The sequence below is a fragment of the Styela clava genome, chromosome 13 (genome assembly GCF_964204865.1).
Source record: "Styela clava chromosome 13, kaStyClav1.hap1.2, whole genome shotgun sequence".
In the NCBI taxonomy this organism is placed as follows: Eukaryota; Metazoa; Chordata; class Ascidiacea; order Stolidobranchia; family Styelidae; genus Styela; species Styela clava.
Window position 1 is genome coordinate 2,403,148 of NC_135262.1, and position 23,943 is coordinate 2,427,090.

The 23,943-nt window shown below is 37.2% G+C and overlaps 1 protein-coding gene across 2 annotated transcripts in view; it reads left to right on the plus strand.

Annotated features, from left to right (window-relative positions):
* LOC120332710 (uncharacterized) overlaps nt 1-23,943 on the plus strand; it is a 60,935-nt gene that overhangs the window by 9,519 nt on the left and 27,473 nt on the right. The window contains exons 1-2 of one of the 2 annotated variants that reach the window (XM_039400018.2): nt 12,261-13,241; nt 20,082-20,123. In XM_039400018.2, the coding sequence (XP_039255952.2) occupies nt 12,301-13,241; nt 20,082-20,123 (983 nt within the window). In that variant the 5' untranslated portion in view covers nt 12,261-12,300. Of the gene's footprint in view, nt 1-12,260; nt 13,242-20,081; nt 20,124-23,943 lie in introns of those variants that run through there. The other variant, XM_039400019.2, reaches the window with a different exon arrangement.

Here is a 23,943-nt window from a genome sequence, read left to right on the forward strand (position 1 = left end):
TTTTTTTTATTGAAGCCATATTTTTTCAATGCAGTTAGTTCTGAGTTGGAATGTTTATTATTGCGTGTGAACACGCAGCATACTGTCTGAGTGATAGAATATTCTTTGTTTCCAGTTAATTATGTGTCTGAAATACCGATTACAATTAAAAAAATAACATACATTTATCAATCTCCAAGTATTCGATTCGAAACAATAATTTGATTCGATTCTGAAATCATCAGGTATTCAAAAATGCTCAGGTCTACCATGCTTAGGATAGTTAGAACAGATTCATGTATCAATAGAGGCCCACAGGAAATTTTTGAGAATATTCATTGATAGCGTTATCATTTTAACACATAGGTATGGACTAACACATTTTAAATGTATGACGCACATTCTTTCGATTTGTGATAAAACTATAATATGTATGTGTGAACCATTTAGTCAAAAAGTTTGCCATCTCTGTCATAGAGGAACGTTGAAAGAGATGACCTATGGTATTAGGCCTGCGAGTTCCGACAATTGTAATACATCTTGGGTCATATGAAGCCGAAAGTTCGTTGTTTTGTTTGTGAAATTAAGTGTTTCCGAGAAAGATAAGCTGAATGAAATCGATGAAAACGAGGTGCTATCTAGGCTTGAATAAATCCTAACTCATAGCTCAGAAGGTAGGTGATGTCCTATGACAGCGGTTCGCAAAGGGAACGTAACAATAGAGGTGGACACTACTTGCTGCTATTACGCTATCAGCAGTTTATTTATCTGCTGAACCGAGTTTAGCGAACTTGAGTGATTATTTCAGTATTTCAAAGGAAACTGAGGTAGAGATGAGAACGGAGAGTTGACATTTTGCCTTCATTCTTTATGCCTACATGTTTACCAACTTTAAAAGGCATAAAGTACGCATTAATGATTACCGAATCGAGTTTTATTCAGAGGTAGCAATTTTTTTCTTCGTGTAATGGCGCCATAAGTTTTTCTCTGACGATTTGGAGGAGCACGAACGAACAGTTTGGGAAACGCTTTGGTATGGTATAAAGATAACGAGTACCTGCTATTGTAATATAAGGTTTCATCACATTTGAACCCACGTACATTTGAACCCATGACAATTTCACCCTCATGCTATTGCACCTATGGAATTTTTTTGTTGGTTTTCACGGATAATTGAACCCATAATAACCCTAACCCATGGGTTTTAGCACCCGCGTATTGATTGAACCCGCGGATATACACATGGGTTCAAATGTATGTGGGTTCAAATGTATGTGGGTTCAAATGTATAACGGTCACCGTAATATAATACCTTTTGGGTTATACGAAGTCGAGAGTTTGAAATGTAAAAAAGCATCATTCTGTATCTTACATGGCAATATTTTTGTAGCTTGAAAGGCTTTTTAGACCCTCAAGACCAGGGGTGGGCAACTTCTCTAGCCGGCGGGCCAGATGTGGGAAAATGAAGTTCTCGACGGGCCGGATTATTACAAAAAATACTTCGGTATCTAATATTTGTTAAATGCTCGACACTCTCTGTCAACTTTACGTTTCCTGGGATGTTCCATGGTTAATAAAACTTGATACAAAATCAAATTTCTAAAATCTATTTATATTTGAAATCTAAATATAACTGATAGTGGGGAATATTTACAACGCTCTCTGCTTTGACCTTATATTGTTTGTTTAACAAGCGTGCTAACGCAATTGCTTGTTCACTAAGACAATTGTTCATTTCGCCAACTCGCACTGACAGTGCGGTGAGATTAGAGCGATCGGCTACTTTCAAGAATGATGCGTCGGACCACATTACAGAGTGTGGTTGGATACAGTCAGCGGGCCGGATCTCGTCGCGGGCTGGACCCGGCGCTCGGGCCGTATGTTGCCCACCCCTGCTCAAGACATTTGAAAACACCGGGCCCCCTAGCTGTCAAGGACTAACTTGACAAATTAAATATTAAATACTCCCCCCCCCCCCCCCCTGTTTAAAAATTCTTGGCTACGCCTCCAATAATGCTTATATTCAGAATATGCATAAATATCCATTCCTTATATATTTATTAAATTAGAACAGCTAATCAAGTTATAAAGCACTTTTGGGATTCTGAACTTTTCAGCTGTTTGGTATATAAGCTAAATAAATTTTTAAGTAATCTAATTACTTATTTTGGAAGTATTCTAATTCAATCGACTGACCTTTTTTGACGTTTTAGAATGCTGCTAAGTGAAAAGTGGGATGAAATAAATGACGGAAAAGAAATTTAGGTTTAGAGATTGAATGAAAAAATATAATTCACTTAGATTATAATAATAAGGATGAGGAAATTCTACTTTTTAGTAAATCGTTCCTTCTCAGTAGATTTACTGTGCGCTGCATAAGTGGGTAGCGTTTCTAGATTTTATTGCTTTGGTGTCATAGCTTTGATTTAGTGATGTCCGCAAGCATCTCGTTCATCATACTGCTTATCAAATCAGTTTCCACTGAGCTGAGAAATGCTCATATAAAAGGGGGAGGGGGGGAGTATGCGGATCAATAGTGGCGAGTAAATATTTGATAAAATTCACAATTTTAATGTCGAATGCTCTAAAGCAGGGGTGTACAACTTTTAATACATGAGGGACAGATACAAATAACTGGGTGAAACTCGGACCGCATCTTTATTTAACATAGGATTTCTAGTAGTTGCAGACACAAAAATATTGGTTATGGATCTTATGACATGCGTCATTGTAAAGTCATAGGTATAGATAATAAATTGGAATCAGGAAATTGGATTAAAATTTGGTTTCGCGGGCCGTACACCAATCAAAATCGGCAATTCTCCACGGGCCGCATTTGGCCCGCGAGCCGCAGTTTGCACACCCCTGTTCTAAACCTAAGTTGATTCGCTATAAAATAAACATATATTTGATTTTTTGCGCGAAAAAATTCTATTTTTGGGAACAAACTTTTTAAACGCTCATTTGCATACTGGGTAGTTTTTCACTACTTTTGAATAAATCGGAAATTTGAATATATCATAAATTATTCATCCTCAATTTAATCAACATTGTTTTATCATAATTGACTTCGTATTGTGTGACGTAGACAATGTCACTGAGTTGACTTGAAATCGATTTAATTTTGTATCCGTCGTAGGAAAAAGTTCGACGTTAGTTTTTTCGTGCGACGCTTTTTTACGTCTTTCGCCTCAAACAAGGCTTTGCAAAATTAGCCATTGATATCTAAAAATATGTGAGCGGGCTACTATATTTTTTTCTACTATATTTATTTTTCGTTTGTAACGTGAATTTGTGTTGACGTTGAACGTGATCGAACAGTCACGTATTTTTGCGCAAGTTTTGCGTGTTTGTGATTTCTTTCTCAAAATGCCTAGGTACGATAATGATTCTATCTATAATGGTTCAATGTGAATGGTTAGTACAGAGGTGCGCAACTTTTTTTTGGTAAATCCTCCGTTCGCCTGTTCGAAACTATTTAATCTTCCCTCCCTATTCATAAAACTACTTTACTTACCAATCTTTAATGGATCTTTTGTTTTGGAGTTTATTATGTATTCATGAATAAGTATTATAGTAATAACAAACTAATAAATATTAATAATACCATAGCGGACACAAAGCAACATTCTACCTCAAGAACGCGGCAAAATTTATCTCAGGTAGAGGAATTTCACCCCGTTGGGTAACGTTGCTCTGAGGAAGGGGTCGACAACCTACGGCCCGCGGGTAGGATTCGGCCCGCGACGCTTCATTGAATTATAGGAACAAAACAGCTGTTTTGACGATTATCTTTCTTACGTAACAGAACTTATTGTTGAACATGTGTAGACTAAATTATATTATAATCTGACAAGTATAAAATTCACAATTACTTGTTTAATGAGCGTATAATTTAATTATAATTAGACAAATGGCAACAAAACGAAGAAAAGTGGATGCTAAGTGCAAAGGTGCAGGAAATATTCAAATAGAACAATTTGAGGTGCAGTGCAATGAGGAAATAAATCTATATTTATGTTCTTGAATACAAAACTAAGTACTTTTTTATAAAAGAGCAGGGGAGGCCATATATTTTAGGTCTTTGGTAGAAGTCCACGGTTTATGAAAATTTAATAACCGCTGACATAGAGTAAGCATAGGTAGCTAGTCCCACGTAACCCCATATGACGGGTACTTCATGATACCAATATTTTTCAAGATAATGCCATGTTTTCATTGACATTATCTAAGAGCGACACATTCTGACATATGCAATGTATTATTCATGCTTAAATTATAGCTTCAACCATATTGCATTACCAGGCGGTTTGGGAGGTCGCCTTCCAAAGTGCGTTTGCGTGTAGTTTGAGTGATAGAAGGTTATATATGGTTTGGCAAATCATCGTTTTAAAATTTTCGATTTCAATTTCGAGTTTTTTTTTTCACACTTTTTAAGTTTATTGGTTTAGTTGTGGGCTCTGAAATTCCGTTTCTTGGTCCGAATTTAAATTCTTTTTCCAAATATCCGAATTCTAAGTGCACGTATTGCAACCCCTTGCATCTATCTAGAATCTAGGGCAGTGGTTCCCAAAATTGATTGACCGGGGGCGAAAATAAGAATTGGAAGCATAATCGCGGTCCGGGAGAGAATAGCGCCCACAATGGGGCCGATACCTGTACCGGTACGTATATTTAAAATAATAAAGTGCTTGAACTGTGACAATAGCGTAACAATTGACGATATTTAGAACGCAAAAATTAAAAACATAAAGTGTTAAACTATAACACTTAAGTGCGGTGGGTCATATTAAATCGTTACGCGGTCCATGATTCGCCCTCGGGATGCGGTTTGGTAATATGCTTTATATCTATATACTCTCTTGGACTTTTGAAGGTCCATAACTTTGCTCAGAAACGAGTTTTATTCGAGTTAGTGCGCGCATGACTTTGCCTTGCTTGATAACTTCCAACCAAATACCGACCAAAATTCTGTTCGATCTCTATCCAAAGCAGGATTATTTTACGATATTTTTAACAGCATCAGTATTTTGTCTTGTTTGGGTTTTTTAATTTCATTTCCGCGTCGCACTTCCGTAGTCTGTGACGTCATACTTAAGTTATTATCGATATGTATGTGTATTGTAATATGTTGCTAACGCTGACTAGAGGAAATAAGAGTTGTGTGTCGCAGCATTTGGAAGCGAAGTTGTCTTAGCAGTTGACCTATTGCTTGATATAGAGCTGAGGTGGGCAATTACACTTCTGAGTGGGCCAGTTACAGATAATAGACTTGGTTTCTGGGCTGAGACTCAAAACTCAATATGAAAACTATGAAAAAAAAAACAGTTTATTTACAAGAGCTAGTCCAACAGCTGGGCTAACGTTTATATAATAGTAAGAAGCACAATGTAACAATCGGGGTCATTATGACGTTATTTTCATCGATATTTTCAACGGATATTTATGTTCATAAAAACTATAGTCGTAATTTCAGCAGACACAAGTGGCCCGCGGGCCGTAATTTGCCCACCCCTGAATTATGGAGGTTTCTAAGCAGTTGTTGTTATTGGTTGTTATATGTTATATAGCGCTTATAGCACCAGTGGTTTGGGATATTAAATTAAAAATTATATACTAACCTATTATACAATACAAATTAATCAATTATAATAGGAAATTTATCCTAAATATTTCTACCAGTAGACAAACAGTGTGTCGCGATATAATATTGAGGGCTTCGCTAAATATAAAAATATTTCTAATCTGCCCGCATTTGTAAGAGGACGAGTACAAGAGAAGTACGAATGTTGATATCGGCCATTCAGTCGCGTTATATTCGTCATGTGCACAAAGGATTGTGTAGCCAGGGTCGTAGCCAGAAATTTTCTAAGGAGGACGAGAGGTCTGGCATTTTTAATTGCCCAGTTAGACTGTAACAGCTAGCGGTTCCGTGGGTTTTCAAGAGACTTGAGGGCTCACACTGGCTGCGCCCCTACATGTAGCGTATATATTTTAAAAAATTTTCTTTTCGTAATTTATTGTTAACAAAGTGAAATAATAATTTCTAATGCGTCGCACCTGTATTACACAAAGTCAATGCGTCCTGAGTTCGTATATTTCTGTATTCTCTCACTTGAATTGATAATTTTACATTCTTTTTGAGCATTCCAGTGGTTTTTATAACCTTTCTTTGAAGGTAGTTTTTTTAAACTTGAGAGAAAAAGCTTGTGACATTTCTTTGGTTATCACCAATTATTTCATCAATTGTCGCCCTATTGTTCATCGTGTTAGCACTTCTACATTTGAATATGGAATAAAACGGGAGGAATACTTTTACGCGAAACTTTTGCCTAACAGCTTAGTTAAAGCATATTTGCTCGCAGGTGAATCGGATTTTAAAAAACTTATGGGAATGGTTGCAAGAGTTTCAAAAGTTCGACTCGTGTTAAACTTGGTGGTCAGAATTTGAATTTTATTTTTCGTCGATAGACATTACTTAGAACATTGGCTCTCAAAGTGATTATTGTTCTCAGTTAAGGAAACCTAAATGACTCGCACTCTACCACTCATTAATACTTTACTCATTCAAATACTGACTTTGCTAATTTTGTATCTGTCCAAATAAGCGATAACTGCATTAATAAAATTTGACAACGGTAAGGTCGAAATGTGGCAACAAAGCGGTAATTGGAATATCATTGTCTATAAGTTCGAAAAGATAATGCCATATTTCAATACAGCCTTGTTGCCACATTTCGACATCACTTTATCCATATGGTTGTCAAGTGCCAAATATGCGGCCCATTATAAATAATAGTCAACCTCTTCACTGGATCCATACCACCAAAAATTTGAAAACCCTGACTTGGAAGACGGTTTAGTTGCTTGAATTATTCAAGTCTCGTGATAACCCATGTCGGATGCAATATCAGAAATAATTTATAAGATACTTTTCAACTTCTGTCACCTTAGTTGCCACTCGGGTCCCTTACACTTTCAAGTAATTTGTTGTTTTTTTGCCTTAAACAAATATTTATGGATAAGACCTACGCGGATAAATGTTTGTTTATGTACGGAAATAGTGCGTGTAGTCTGTCTGCTGTAATAACTGCATTTAAATGGAATATGATCGCTTCCTGAGATGCGCGTTCTGCGCGTTTCCGATTCTAATGCGGGAGTTTAATTTCGGTCGAGGAACTTTAGAATGATATTGCGATGCCAGTTTTGATTAATCTTATACAGTGATAGACTTTATCTTATTCACAAATGAGTATTCTTTGCTTTACTTCGGAATTTGTAGAAGGCCACGTCGCCTAGTTCTTGGGTTTTCAAAGTGCTCCATATAAAGTCCCGGGGCTCCTTGAGGTATTCGTTCACTTATTTAAATAATCGTTTCAGTATAAATAAATCGTTTTAGTGTAATTGTATAACCTTAAAATTCAATTGATTTTACTTATTTTTTCTGTAATTATCCAAATAAAGCCTATTAGGTCTCATGTCATTGTTGGTTGAGTCTGGTCGAGTCTGATTACACATCTCAGATTTAATTCCCATGCACATACACCACCTCACGCAGCAGGGTGTAATAAAGTGGATAGACAATGACGAACCGAAAACTCCCGGTCCTTCCAAATAATAGCAAATACAAATACATATCGTTGGATACCAATGGCTTCTCAAGTTGGGCCTGTTCGGAGCGAAAGTTGTGAATGAGTGTCGTGAAAAGAAAACGTGTGGAATTATTTATCACCCCCCCCCCCCCATCCTTACTTTCGTTGGGAATCTAATACTTTAACTCAGGGTTATGCAACCTTTAATAAAAGAGGGTCAGATACAAATACCATGGTGAAACCGCGGGCCGCACCCATTTCAACATAGGTTTTCTAGTGGTTGCAGGCACAAAAATTTTGGTTATTAATCTCATGACATGTGTTGTTCGCTTCGCTCAAGCTAGTTGTTCGAGCATTGTAACGTCATATGCATAAATTGAATTCAGGTATTGGCTTTGCAACGCGAAGGGATTGGCATGACTCATAGGTTCCAGATTAAACTAAAGTAAAAACTCGTTTAGCGGGCCGCACACCATTCAAAATTAGCACTTCTCAGCGGGCCACGCAATTTTTCGTTGCGGGCCGCATTTGGCCCCTGGGCCACAGGTTGCATACCCCTGTTTTAACTGACAACACCAGTGAAAAAAAAATCGCTTTTTCCGTCTTGCTTTTAAATCATGATTCAAAGATTAACGGAACGAATTAGGGATCAGTGAGGTGTAGTTTCGTCAATTCTCTGGAGAAACACTTTCTTTGACATTATTTTATCTTTGATATGCGGTGAATTTGAGGAAAATCAATAAAAGAAGACCTCGATTTTGTGATTCTAAAGGTTAAAAGCTGATTAGCGTGAAAGTCGCACATAAGTACTTCGTATTTCTTTTCATTTCTTAACGGTATTGAAATGGAAAAATTTCGAGTCTCGTTTTTTATCTCTGTAAAGTGACTTTTATTAAACCTATGAAAATACTCGAATTTCAAAATCCCGCGAGCGAAAGCCGATTATCGTAATAGTTTGTCAGTTGTGTGTATTTTATACCAGTCAAGGAGGTGTATGAAATTATCTCAGTATATTTTCCTAACAGTATTGTGTTTTAATATTTCAAGTCTGACATTGATTATTTTATTTCTGTGAATCTTTCGTTCTTTGCATCAGCCAAAATAATATGGTGAGAAAATTTTCAGTCTATTCTCCAGTAACAGTATTGAGTTGGGATGTTTCAACTCTCGCATCCTATATTTGTTTGTGGCCCCGATAGTGATGACAGTATAACAATAAATTTCCGCAAGTCGATATCTCCTCGCTTTTTAATCATGATTCAGAAATTAACGGAACGAATTAGGGATCACTAAGGTGTAGTTTCGCCAACTCTCTGGAAAAACACTTTCTTTGACATTATTTTATCTCTGATGCACGGTGAATTTGAGGAAAATCAATAAAAAAAAACTCGATTTTGTAATTCTAAAGGTTAAAAGCCGATTAGCTTGAAAGTCGCACACATGTATTTCGTATTTCTATAAATTCTCTAACAGTATTGAGGTGGAATATTTCGAGCCTGTTATTCAACCATAGAAAATACTTGAATTTTAAAATAACCTGAGCGAAAGCCGAATGGCGTAATAGTTTGTTAGTTTTGTGTATTGTATATCAGCCAAGAAAGTCAAACACAAGTATTTCGTATTTTCATTCATTTCTCAACAGTACTGAGTTGAAACGTTTCAAGTTTCTCACTGCCCCATTTTGATGTTTTGGGGAGACAATTCTACTTTTTATTTGTTGTATTTTCACTAATATTGTATAGTTATTTAGTATCACAGTAATATATATATACGCGCACATTGTAAACCGCTCAAACTGTACAAAAATCAGAGTGCGACACCGGCTACTTAGTATTGTCATTATTGGACACGAGGTAGACTAATTCATGGATCGTTTTTTTTGTTATTATGTTGTTGTTCTTGTTGGTAATTTTCTTCTTATTGTTACCAAAAAATTCCCTTTTTCTTTAATTACTGGATCAGACAAAACTGGTTGAATAACAAAGAAAATCTTGGACACTGCCTACGCCTATGGGTCAGGCAGAGTTGGGCAACCCCTGGCACACGCACAGTTTTTATTCGTAGCGGGGGAGAAATTGAAAAAACCTAAAAAGGGAGTAATTTATCAAAAAAGGTCTGGAACCAATATTATAGCCTTTCGCCTTTTTGTGTTATCATTCAATCGAATATCATTTATACAAAGCGTTCATATCATAAGCTATCAGTGGCAATTAGTACATGGCTTTGTTCAGAGCGAATGGCGTAAAAGCGTCATATACAAATAGGAATTGAGAACGGGCCAAATCGCCAATTATGAGGTTTACCCCAAACTTGAAGAAAATACCTTCAAAGCCAATTTTGATACCGTAAAAGCAACGCAGTATCTTTCTAATCTGCCTTCTTTGGGCCAAATATGGTAAGATCATAATTAACGGATTTTATCGCACGGACCATACAAGACTATACTTTACTTTAATTCGTTAATAATTAATGCCAGTCGATAATTTGAAACTCTATCGCATAAATAAATTGCTTTCTTTTGAAGGTCATATCAGTATTTCCCAAGGTCAGATTTCAGAGATAAACATTCATGTTAAGTCTGTTTAAAAGATTTGCAAAATTTTTTTTTTACACACATTTGTGACGTCTTGATTTCATGACGTCATGTTTGGTAAGAAAATTGCCTGAATAAAAGCTTTTCATAATTGCATTTTTTTTAAATGTTGTGACGTCATGATTTTTTGACGTCATATCTATGTTTGCTAAGCAAATTGCTTGGATAAATTATGCCATCGAAGCAACCCAGATCCAACTTATTTCACGCCTTCGATGAACTTACTTTTATTCAATGCATTATTGATGGGACAATTTATGTGAAAGCTTTCTCAAAACGTGAAGCAAAAAAAAAGAATTTTTGACTATGAATAAAAGTGTGCTATGTACTTCGAATATTTTAAGTAGTAAATCCGTTTCTCTTTAGAAGGTTTGGTTGGAATAATCAAAATTGATCGAATAAGGAATTTGGGTACTACATTAGTGTGTGTACCAGTTTAGGTTTAGGCAATAATTTTATTCCGATTTTCCTTATTTTAGTTCTATTACGAGTTTGGGGACTGTCTGTGTTAGACAAGTGAATATACCTCCTGCCCATAGATTTCAGTCCCTTTACACAACTTGATGTAAAGCAGGCGAACAAAATTAGTTACCTTAATATTGGTACACACACACCTGCGCCGGAATTTGTATGTATCCGGTAGCAAATTATCCCAGATGACTATACACGACGTATCGGCCCGGAATCTGTGAAAACGCACAGAAAATAATTTCTAGAGATATGGAGTCGACTGTCTGCTCCAAAAAATTTCTTGTCAAACTAATTTCAAGCCAGAGTTTGAGTTTTGACATTGGTCGATGTTAGAATTAGTAACGCTCCAGAAGTGTGTGTACCAATATGGAGGTAACTAATTTTGTTCGCCTATTTTACATCAAGTTGTTTAAAGGGACCGAAACCTATGGACAGGGGGTATGGTATATTCACTTGGCTAACACAGACAGTCCCCGAACATGTAATAGAACTAAAATAAGGAAATCCAGAATACAACTCTAACCCTAACGTGGTACACAGACTACAGAAGTACCGAATCAACAATAAACGGTGACCGTACATTCGAACCCACGTACATTTGAACCCATGTGTATATTCGCGGGTTCAATCTATATGCGGGTGCTAAACCCATGGGTTAGGGTTAGTATGGGTTCAAATATCCGTAAAACAACATAAATTTCCATAGGTGCAATAGTATGCAGGTGCAATCGTCGTGGGTTCAAATGTAATGGAACCAACAATAAACACCTGCGACACTACGCGAAATTACCATTGGAAACCTCATTTTACAAATCGTATTTACTTAGAGCAAATGTTGATTTTTTATTCGACGATTTACATAGCACGCCCTCTTTTCTCGCGCTCAAACACAGAAATAGCGTTTTACACGTGTTTTCTTGATTAAATACACGACGGAGACGGATAAGGTATTTGTCCTTAATTGAACTAACACGCGAAGAGGTTGGTCTTATATATCGTAGATAGATTTGTTTTGTTACTCGACTGGCTGGTTTACGTAAGGTGGAAATGTAATACAGTGTACGTTATGGCATATTGTTAATAAGCAATCCTGCGTAGTTAGTAGGCTATAATCGGACCTCCAGAAGTATGCGCACCAAGATGGCGCACAACCTGAACATAGTATATGTGTACCGGTTAGGATTCAGGTTGTGCGACATCTTTGTGTGCATACTTCTGGAGCACCCTATAATCAATGTAATAGATTAGATAGGAAATGCCAAATAGGAAAGATTCCTGTTTTTTCCGAATAGCATAGATTGTAAACATTTGTTCAGTATAAATTAGTTTATTGTTTTCTAGCAATCAATTTTATTATCGACTTATCGAAATTTGTTAAAATGAACTATGAAATGGCGTCCATGTTCGAAACGAACTCGAATCAATCAGATTAGCCATCTTGACTCTTGCTACATACCAGCTTAAAAACATTGAAAGAGATTGACTTGTTGGCTGTGTAAGTGTGCAGAAAGACTCATGAATCTCTATCTTTACTTTGTATATAATCCATGGCCTTTTTTGGATAATATTACTGGAACAAGTCTTGGTTCATTTGCCCGTAATCATAGAATTTTCTAATATTCTTTTCAGTGTAAATTATTCTATGGTTTTCTGACAATCAATCTTATGATCGACTTAGCAAAATTTATTAGAATCAACTCTGAAATGGCGTCCATGTTTGAAACTCCACAATCAGTTCGATACATTCCTTCCGCGAGAAACGAAAAATCCAGCAAGGCTCGAAAAAGTAACGTTGCCACATTGATGACATCCACGCCTAAAGACTTAAAATCAGCACGTTTGGTGCCTTCTCCTCGAGGACAAAAAGCCACCAAGGTTCGGAGATCTAGTATTGCGTCATTATTGACGTCACCGCCTAAAGACGAATGGGGAGATACCCTAATGACGTCATCCAGTGACGAACCATGGAATAAAATCGGAGTAACTAACATGGGATTTAAGCCTGATGAAAACGACTGTATTTCTCCCGATATTTCGCGCGACAGTGGATTTGGTGACGTCATTACACCCATGACGTCACCAATGACGGAGGAGGCACCTGGTGTATACCATTACGCATTAAGTAGAAGAAAATCACTTGCTGACTCTTTCGATACGAATAATCGTAATTTGAGCACTACTACGCCATCTAACGAACGACTTCCTCTAGTTCGAAACAACCACTTCGAGACGCCGAAGGTAAACTACGGATCCGCAAATGAGCGTTTCCCAGATTCCGTTTTTGATTCTTCTCCTTGCTGCGTGCCGTCACCAGCTTATGATATCATTGGCGATAGATCTCCGAAAAAGGAAAGAAGCACAAGCTTGATTGAAACACAACCCTACCGTCCTTTCAATTCTAAACCAAGAAGTTCAAGCCAACCAACACTAAGGCCGCTTTCGTCTCGTCTTTATTCCACACTCGACAGCGTCTCCGAAGAAGATTTTGTCATCGATAGCAGGGGCATAAGCAGGCCAATGAAACGCAGTTCTCCCGAAGATGCCATTGTCCCTAATTCGAGTGGTTTTACTTCAAAAACCCCACTTATTGGTGCTACTGCTAACGGGTATGTTTTGCATTCTCAACTCTGATTCTCAATTGGTGAGGTGTCACGTTGTGGTATTGTACTGTTATTGCCACATAACTGATTTTTCTGACCATCTTTTTTTTGATAATGGTTATCTTGGGATTAAGTTTGAATGTGGAGCAATAATCGGACCTTCTGAAGTATGCGCACCAAGATGACGCACAACCTGAACTCAGGTTGTGTACCAGATTAGGGTTCAGGTTGTGCGACATCTTGGTGCGCATACTTCAGGAGTACCCAATAATCTAACCTGGTGGTTCGGTTCCCAACCCTATTCAGGGGTGTTATCAAGGACCACACTAAATGTTGGCAGGCCGGTTTGTGGCCCGCGGGCCGCCTGTTGCCCGCCCCGTCCTAACCTTACCCATGATAGTGGTGGGGCTAGAATAGGACAGTAACTGATATATATGACACTTTGGGCGGCAATCTTGTTATGGATCGGCGGTATGACGCATCGTGCTGAGCGTTAGGAAGGAATACGTTTGCCATCATCAGACCTCTGATTACCTTGTGTAGGTTCGCAGATTCGAATCCCCGTTGACTGTGATTATATATGCGAGGAGATTGATAGGCTCCTCCCGGACGTAGGGTGGTTTTTGTAAGTGCTGGTATGTCATGGATTACTCTACCATTGGGTCCGAACATTTGTGAAAAATAACTGTGTGACTATTTTGATGCGCGCCATGGAAAGGTAAATGGACGAGAGGACGTGGTTCGCCATGTGATTAGCCGCCTTATCCGCATTTCTCTTCCGACGAATGTAAATAAGCCGCCTTACCGGTGTTCCTCGGCGCTTCCGTAGTATGTGCAACAAGATGGCGGACACCTGAACATAGTATGTGTACCAGGTTAGGTTAGGCTATAGTTTTATTACAATTTTCCTTATATTGGTTTTATTACGAGTTCGGGTACTAGCAAGTTGACTCCCGTAGTAATTGTACCTGAAATTATGGCCTAACCCTAACCTGATACACATACTACGTTCCGGTGTCCGCCATCTTTGTTCGCATACTACTAGAGTACCTGTTCCTATCCCCAAGCGCTAACGCAAAGCGTGATTATTACTAGAGTACTGTTGTCGTCCGATTAATCCCCGATTTACGCGATCTCTCGACGAGAAAAACATATTTAGTTTGGATAATTAATGCAGGTGTTGAATAATTTACTTGTTTTCGAATAGTCTCGTTTCACTGTTAAAAAAAACGTTACATTTTTTCTGCTTTTCCGCGTAATTTGATAAAGCCATTTCGTGTTTATTTTTATGGTTTTGCAAACTTGAAGCGATAGTTGTTCGTCATTACCTTTGGTGAAAAATAATCTTCAAATTTTACAAACTTTTTTAACGCATATCAATTGGATGCGGCGGTGTTTGGGACCCGGTTTAGAACGGATTTGCATTCAAAACATCGCTTTTTACTTTTAATGAAACAGGTTGTGTATAGACGGAATGCAATAGTGATGTCTCATGATACAGATATACAAAATTAGTACTAGGAACCTGTTTATATCAAGAGGAAGATAAATGCTTCTAGGTAATGCGATTTTAGGCATGTTTACCAAGTTAGTTATAGCATTTTCGGTTCTCCCAAAGTATGTGAACGAAAATGGCGGACACCGGATCGTAGTATGTGTACCAGGTTAGGGTTAGGCAATGATTTTATTCAAAGTTTCCTTATTTTAGTTCTATTACGAGTTCGGGGACTAGCCAAGTGACTCCCGTCGTATTTGTACCTGAGGTTATGGCCTAACCTGTTACACATACTACGTTCCGGTGTCCGCCATCTTGGTTCACATACTTCAAGAGTACCGCATTTTCAAGGGGTAAATTATTTTTCTTTTTCATATCTCCAGTTGCATATAGCCAGCGGTAAGAGTTAATATCTTATGACTGCGGTTCCCAAATGTGCGGTGCACTAGTGCTCCTGAAAAACCAAATTAAGTTAAACGCAACTAATATATGATTGAATATTTTACATATATATATATATATTTGAAATGTCTTATTGTTTCCAATTTGAAATGCTGTTTATATTAAGATTAAATAAATTCATCTTACCTTTCAATGTCGTTTACTTTCTGTTACGTAGCGTCTTTTTTTCCTGCGACGGAAGTTTTTCTCTGATAATTTGACGCCGCACGAACAAAAAGTTTGGAAACCGCTGTCTTATGGCATACAGATTTCCGGATATCAAAAATCATTTATTGGTTGCGAGATGCAAGTTGTTATCAGCGGTTCTACTGTCAATAGTCGATAAATTAAGCGCTTGAGCAAAGGCAAACCTCACGCCGTTTCCTGTTTTTGTTTGGGATTGTTTGATCATTTTACGCGTAGTATGAGTTACGGATTTTTTGTGGTAGAATCTCATACAATTTTAGTAATATCTTGTTACTGCCTGTCAGAGGCATAGCCAAGTATTTTCAAGGCGGAGGGTGTATGTTCTGGAATTTCTAATTGCCAAGTCAGACCGTATGTTATACGGGGACAGAGTTAACTATAAATGATGCAGAATTGTTTTTTTTCCTTCTACATTTCAAAATGGGGGATGGGGGCTGGTTCCGACCAGCAAAACCGTAAAACACGCCTTTTGTCTGTTTACTTATTTTCTAATCTTTTATTATTTTTTATTATTACTTTAACCCAACCCATAATTTTCCTTCTTTTGAGCGTTGGGAGTGTTTTTTTAGCGAGGGCTTTGTGCAAAAGATCCCAAAATATTACCTATATTTTAAGATAAATGCTCGTTCGTGCTGAAGTAGAGACAGCTGCTATTTTTGTTTATTTGTTATGTTTCACTATGCGTTATGAGGCACCCTGTCTGGGAGTTAGCGTTGGCTTTGACAATGTGGATATGACATTGCCCATCTTACATTAGGTTGTCCTAAGTCAGATTATTTTCCCACCCATTGTGTGCCCCCTTTACATAAAAGGCTTTCATTTATAGGGAGATAGGTTTTTCTAAATATGTTTTAGATTAGTTGAGATTGACACATAGCCCTTTGACATATGGTTTACTTAGAGAGGACATTAGTGTGGAATGGCACTGAAAATGGTGTATATACGCCTTGCATTTTCGGGCCATGCTCTGCCTCGCGGGGAAGGGATCACGACGTCAAGTTTCGATTTTTCATCACAAAAAGTAATAACAGTATGTGTTAATAACGCGTGTTATTGTAGCATTTATATAACAATCTCGTTATTTTGTTTCCCACAAGGGATTACATAATATTGATTATACAAGAAAAACATGCGCGACAGCTGGTCAGCTACAAAGGCAACAATGTATAATAGAAGTATCTGCCACACACAATTCATTATTGGATTCTCAAATATATGGACACGAAATTCAAAACGTACCGCAAACTTCACGACCAACGCAAAGTAATCACCACAATGTGCGAATCGAACACATGTTCTATTAAAATTCCTGACAAGCTCGTACACGGAAGGGGTTTAAACCTAATTTTATTCAAATTTTATGCATAATTTTCAGGGTTCACAGAGGTTCGCATGGGTCGAGAATATAGTTGCTTTAGCTTGCTGAAGACCAATATAATGTATATAGATTGTAAGCCGCTAGGAGTGTGTTACGCGGTCGGACATGATGCTGTACATAACCCAAAAATTTGCTATTTAATTTTAAATAAAAGGGAACACTTTTTATTACACTGGGCTTGACTGCTTTCATCACGCATGTCCGCTGATATTTTCAGCAAACTGGGTCCTCTAAAGCCTCACCGGTACCTATGTGCGACTTTCGTTTTCATGTATTTTGGCATTACTCTATTATTCATGTATAACCTAATCGGATATAAATACTTTATTCAAATTTCAAAAGTACTTTCTGTCGTATAAGAAAATCCAATCCTATATATACGCCCGGATTACATGTCATACAATATAAGGATTATCTGTCTTTGTCCGCATGTCAGTCAAGATATCATGAATCTGTCTGTATTATCCCGTGATTTAAGATTTATATGTCAGAGTAGTTTGATTTGCTAGCCAGTACTTTCAATTTAATAATTTAATATTTTTTCTATATAATGACAGAGAAAAAGTTTTTACGGTATATAGAAGATTTGAAAAATATTTAAATATACGATATTTTGAGGAATCAATTCTTATCAGTAAGATAATTTAAATTCGATAGTTTGAGATTGCTATCAGTAGAGGTTGCGCGAGATTATCTTCCAATCCTTCCTCAATGCCTTTACGCTAGTGGATCCGTATGAGCATAATGCAAGGATGCTGTAGCAGGAATAAACATATCATATTATGCAACTCAAGAGTTTTGCTGCACTCTAACACAAATGTATTTCTGTAACGTTTCGTCTGGCCAAAATCAGTATTGTCATACAATATAGGGATTATCCGTCTTTGTCTGCGTGTCTGTCAGGATATCATGAATCTGTCCGTATTATCCAATGATTTAGGATTCATATGTCAGAGTAGTTTGATTTGCGGGCCAGTACTTTCAATTTATAATTTCAGAGTTTTTTTGTGCTGTCTGTATTATCCTGTGACTAAAAATGTATATGTCATAGCAGTCTAGCTTTCTTCTGTCACTTTCATTTTTACAATTTCGTATTTTTTTTTTCGGCGCTCCAGAAGTGTGTGTACCAATATCGAGGTAACTAATTTTTTCGCATACTTTACATCAAGTTGTGTAAAGTGAGTGAAACCTATGGACAGGGCCACAGGGGGTATATTCACTTGGCTGACATTCCCCGAACTCGTAATAGAAATAAATAAGGAAAATTGGAATGGAACTATGTCCTAACCCTAACCTGATACACACACTTCGGGAGTCCTTTTCATTTCTATATTGACAAAAAAATCGTTTTTACGGTATGTAGCAGATTGGAAAAATATTTTTTTTATACGAAATTGTGAGGAATCATTTTTTCCGTGGTGAGATGTTTTAAATCCAATATTTTTAAGATTGCCATCAGTAGAGATTACACGAGACTAACTTCCCCCAATCATTCGTCAATGCCTTTGTGCTAGTGCTAGTGGGACCGAATGCGTATAATGCAAGGCTGTGGTAGTAGGAAAAAGTAAGACCATACCATACAATCCAAGAGTCCTGCTGCACACTAACACAAATGTATTTCTGTAACGGAACCGCATGATTGTTCTTTGCTTGTCATTGTTGTAACCGCTTGTCTGGGGGAATATGATTTTGGTCAGACGGAACGTTACAGAAATACTTTTGTGTTAGTGTGCAGCAAGACTCTAGAATTGCGCAGTTTTAGGATTGTTGCAATATGCGGGGTAAGACCGATATGTTCCTCAGCTTTTGATTTTAAGGGGGGGGGGGGGGTAAATTTAGCCGGTGGTGGAATATTTGTTTTGCTCAGCGCTGGTAATAAAACTATTTGTAAAAATGTGTTATGTATTCGACTGATCAACGGCATAAGAGCCACTTTTTGGATTTTCAAATACATTTTATTTACGTTAATAATTTAGGTATGATGTCACACCTGAAAATTATGGGGGGGGGGGGGGATTTGTGGTAACTGAAATTTTAGGAAAGGGGGGATGTAGGGAAATCACTGGGTGAGGCCTTCTACACATATTCCGCCTCAGTGGAAAGTTTATACGAATAGATAATAGAAATATTCCGAACTCAGATATATCTCCCATCATATTCATTGCCTTGTTAATGGGAGAACAATTTTCAGAATTTTTCAAAATCAAGACCGTTTTGAAAATTATGTTTTTTGAAAAAATCCTTTTTTTTACATTTCAAGAGGATGGGAGTCCGACCATTAACTCCTCTCTCCCCGTGGCTCGTGCCATTATAAGACGATTTTTGATAAAATAAAACACTCGAATCTCCTATTCCGACAGGGGGCTATCGGGATTCCACATAGGCAGCACGTAACCGTATTCTATGTTAGGAATAATGATGGATATGTGCAGTAGTGGGATTCAGCCGGTTCGCACCAGTCATAGAACCGTCTCACGGAATTTTATGAGATCAGCGAACCGGTTAGCATTACATGACTTTTGGTAACAGAACCGCCTGAAAGTATGACATTTGTATGATGAAACCGGCTGACAAAAAATATTCCCACCACTGGATATATGGTCTCATTTGCCATTTGAATGGCGAGTTCCACACATAATCTCTACTAGTATCTATCTCTAGTAAACGATGTTAGTCGGATAATACGTACGGTACTCAGAACTTTCAAAACTCTAAAATTCCAAACATTTTAAATCAGATAGTATAAGCTTGGGTGTCGCTGCTCGATAAGATGATCACCAGTCTTAGTTCCCCACGACTTCCCCTTCCCTGGAAACCGTGTAATTATCATCTCGTAATTTGTGCTCGAGTGATTTTTTAACTGGTTGGAAAAAACAAACTTGTTTTGATTTGACATGTACTAACTTTCTAGGCGTGTCCGAAAAATTGGCCGCATGAAATTTTGCCGCATAAGAAATTCACCGCATAAAAAATCGCCGCAAGAGCATTTTGCTGTAAAACAAATATTTGTGATAAAAACAGGTTTATGGGATTAGGGTATGCTCTTAAATTACGAATCTTTTTTTAAATAAAAAGGTACCTCAAAACTTAACTGTTTTTATCACAATTACTTGTTTTATGGCAAAATGCTCTTGGGGCGAAATTTCCTGCGGCGAATTTTCCTCGAATCCTTTCTAGACATCAATTTATTTATAGCCTTGTTGGAAGTGTAGAACAGGTGGAAAAACTTACCGGTGTATCCATTCATAGAGAAACTCGTCTTACTCATGTCCCTTATAACACCATTTGTAATGAAATATTCAAAACATGTCTTCTCTTTTCACAGATTAACTATTTATCCGGGATATCAGAGTCAGAGCGGGATTAGGTGAGTACTATTGAAAATTTGTGTAAAATATATGGCAATTTATGGTTACTTGTAACACTTTTTATGTGCGTTCAGCAATTCATTTTCTTTTCAACTGACTTATAATATGTGTAATATATATGGAATTTTATCGTTATCTGTAACAATGTATAGAAATCGGATTATTTTTCGTCTTTTATGTACGTTCATCAGCGTATTTTTTTCACAACGTGGATGGATATATAACAACGCATAGAATCAAAATATTATTTATGCACGGTCGTCGATAATATTTCGCGAAGATTCTCGATTAGAAATCTTATTATGAAATGTTGTGTAAAACATAACATTTGAAGGTTATTTCTTGCTCCATATCTAATTTTTATTATTCGCTTGAATATTGTTGTGGAAAATTTTTAGCGGTTCTTAGTTACTTCTGAGAACAGTATGTCCAGTAGGGCCTAATCAGTAGTATTCAAAATACGTGATAAGCATATGGTGATGGAGTGACAAGCCGGTTTTTTTGCGTCTTGGCTATTTTTCTAGATTACGGATTACGACCTTTTTTAAATTAAACAAATTTACAGTCAAAATGACATAGACAGGTAATTTTAATTTTCCAAAAACGGTTTTAAATACCAGTAATGTTCCATTACATGGTCAAATTTACCAAGGTTTTATTTTAAATGATTTGTTTTTCGAAGAATCTACATGCAAATTTTGCAACTTTTTTCTTACTCATGCACGAGCGAATCACCCTTCATGAATAATCGTTAGGTCGTGTAATTTTCTTTCAACAAATACGTAAATTTAACTGTTTTTGAAGTAATCATCATAAGAAGACTTATCCTATTTTGAGCATGGTCTGTAGGTAAGACATCCTTTCATACGCTTCTTACCGACATATACGACATGGACTAGTAACCGAACGAGAGGACGTAGTTCGTCATAAAATTGAGCCGTCTGTCTTATCATCTTTCCATTCCCCCGGGATAAAGAAGAAAAATCTATCCTATACGTTATTTTGTGTTATCATCAAATGCGAGTGAACAAACCGCGTATTTCTAATAGTGTTATGATGAGGTAGGCCGGAAATGCATAGCTCACTTCCCGTAATCGTATGCTGCAGCCTTACTTCAGCCCGACTTGTTAGTTTCTATCGTAGTATTTCAGAATTGAGCTGTTCTTCATGGCAAGTGTAGGGCTGGCATTTTCGAATGCCTGAAGATTTCAGAATCGGATCGAATATTTTTTTCGAATCGAATCTCGAATACTTGGGAAGATATGTAATTGTATGTGCTTTTTTTAAACTTTGATGGATCGTCCAGATGCAAAACTTACTAACTTACTAAACTCAAAAAGTTCGCCAAGTGTTCACACACAATAGAGAAACCTATTTCATCAATAACTAACTAGAAAGGAGGGAGTCAAGTGTCAGAATTGCATTGCAAAAATATAGATTCTTTACAAAAATTGAGGAATTTGCCGGGCAAAATAAAAACAAGATGGCGGCGATTCGAAATTTTCATTTGAATAGATTCGAATGATTTACTATTCGATTCGGTTCGAACATTTGATACAAAGCGCCCAGCCCTAGGTGAGTGTTTTGAATCCCCGAATAGTATGCCTGTGGCCCGCGGGCCAAACGCGGCCGACAAGAAAAAAATGGGTGCTCCCGAAGTATGCGAACCAAGATGGCGGACATCGAAGCGTAACATGGGTAACAGGTTAGGGTTAGGCGATAATTTTTTTCCAATTTTCCTTATTTTAGTCCTATTATCAGTTCGAAGACTAGCCAAGAGCCTCCCGTAGTATTTATACCTAAAATTATGGCCTAACCCTAACCTAGTACACATATTACATTCCGATGTCCGCCATCTTAGTTCGCATACTTCGGGAGCCCCAAAAAATATATGGCCGCGTAAAAGCGCCAATTTTGAATGGTATGCGCCCGCTAACCTAGTTTTAATTAAGTTTCAGAATATATTGAACTAGAAAAGAACGGCGTTGAGAGGTTTCCAAATTTTAGAAATTAGATAACGCAGAATCATTAAATACATCTCTTTCCACGGACGTTACAATTTTTAGAATTTTCGGCAGTTCAGAAATATTTCCAGAAATAATGATAAAAATTGTTTGTGACGTCACTATTATACCACAAACGGCGAACAATGCTTCAAAAAATGACTATTTATTCTTGAATTATTTATGCTCGAGTTCGCTCTAGCAAGGTCGCGCTGTCATCAACAAAAATAGAGAAGGTATTAAGTGTAAAGAATATATCAGGGTGTCTCAAATATTTTGCCCGATTATATACTGATAACAATGATAAGTTTGATAAATGACAAAGGAATTTATAAGTGTTATTACCATAAAATCGGGCGACATTTTTTGGAGTATTTACTTTTGCGACATCTGCAGATATAAATATACACATGCAGATAGCAGTATTTGAATACCTACTATCTCGGTATCGCAGATCGTTAGGATTATTCGTTCCGGAGAATTTATCAAGCCTATGAATCCAATCATAATTCAAAGCTGTTGTTCTATTTTTAGTGATGCCTTGCGTATCTACTATCTATGCTATCTGTGTGAACGCTGTTGAAAATGAACGTAGAATTTACCAATATTTAGGGTTAGACTATGCTTTGTCGATACCCTTCTTGCTCATTTTATTGCAACTATTGATCCTCTGTCTGAAGTAAAATCGGGTAACTGAACTAATTATCTTTTAAAACTTAAGTATATTTATTGTACGTGTGCTATTTATTAAAAAACTGTCAAAATAGACACGAAAAAGTCAGGGTAACAAAATTTAACCCTGTTTTTGGGACATATTGAGTATAGTGTGGTTTTGAAAGTTGAACTCAGTTACGTTTATGCGCGTTTCGCGATACATTAAGTTTTGACACACTGTTCAAAGAAAACATGAAACTTAATAAAAGTCAGAGAATCTGTTTTTGAATTATTCATGCAAGATTGCCTAAGCAAGGTCGTTGTCATCGACGACGGCACATAGTATTATAAGTGCTAGATGAATGTATAATTTATATTTATTTACCCTTGCGACAGTGGTATCAGCAGATAGCGATATTTGAATACCCTTTATCTTGGTTTAGCTCAGGGGTGCACAACACGGGGCACGCGTGCCAAATTTGGCACACCATACGCTCAAACGTGGCACGCGAACGGTTTTGTGAAAAAAAATTTATTCATGATATACATTAAAATATCACGTTAATATCAAAATCAGCTGTTGTTCAGGACATTAAATTGTTTCAATCAATAGATGTTCGGTATTATTATTAAAATTTGTTTGATGTGGGTTTTACGGGAGTTAATTTACAATACCAACGATTAGTGTGGCACGCGACAAGATTATTTAGAAAAATTTGGCACGAGTCCTCATTTGAGTTGTGCACCCCTGGTTTAGCTGATCGGTAAGAATATTCGTTCCGGAGAATTTATCAAGCCTATATGAACCCATTTATAATTCAAAGCTGTTGTTCAATTTTTAGTTACTTTGTGTATATTGTACTATATGGTTGGACGCTGTTGAAAATGAACGTAAAACTTACTAAAATTAAGGAATAGACCGGGGGTGGACAAAGTTTTTGGACCGGGGGGGGGCGCCACTAATGCAAAATCTCCTGAGGTATGCGCACCAAGATGTCGCACAACCTGAACCCTAACCTGGTTGTGCGCCATCTTGGTGCGCATACTTCAGGAGGTCCCAAAAATATGATATTTGAGAAAAACACTCCGCGTTTCAAAATAACAAATTAGTAATTAACGGTATCGAGTTAGGGTACGGTTAGGAATGATTCGAAAATTCGAA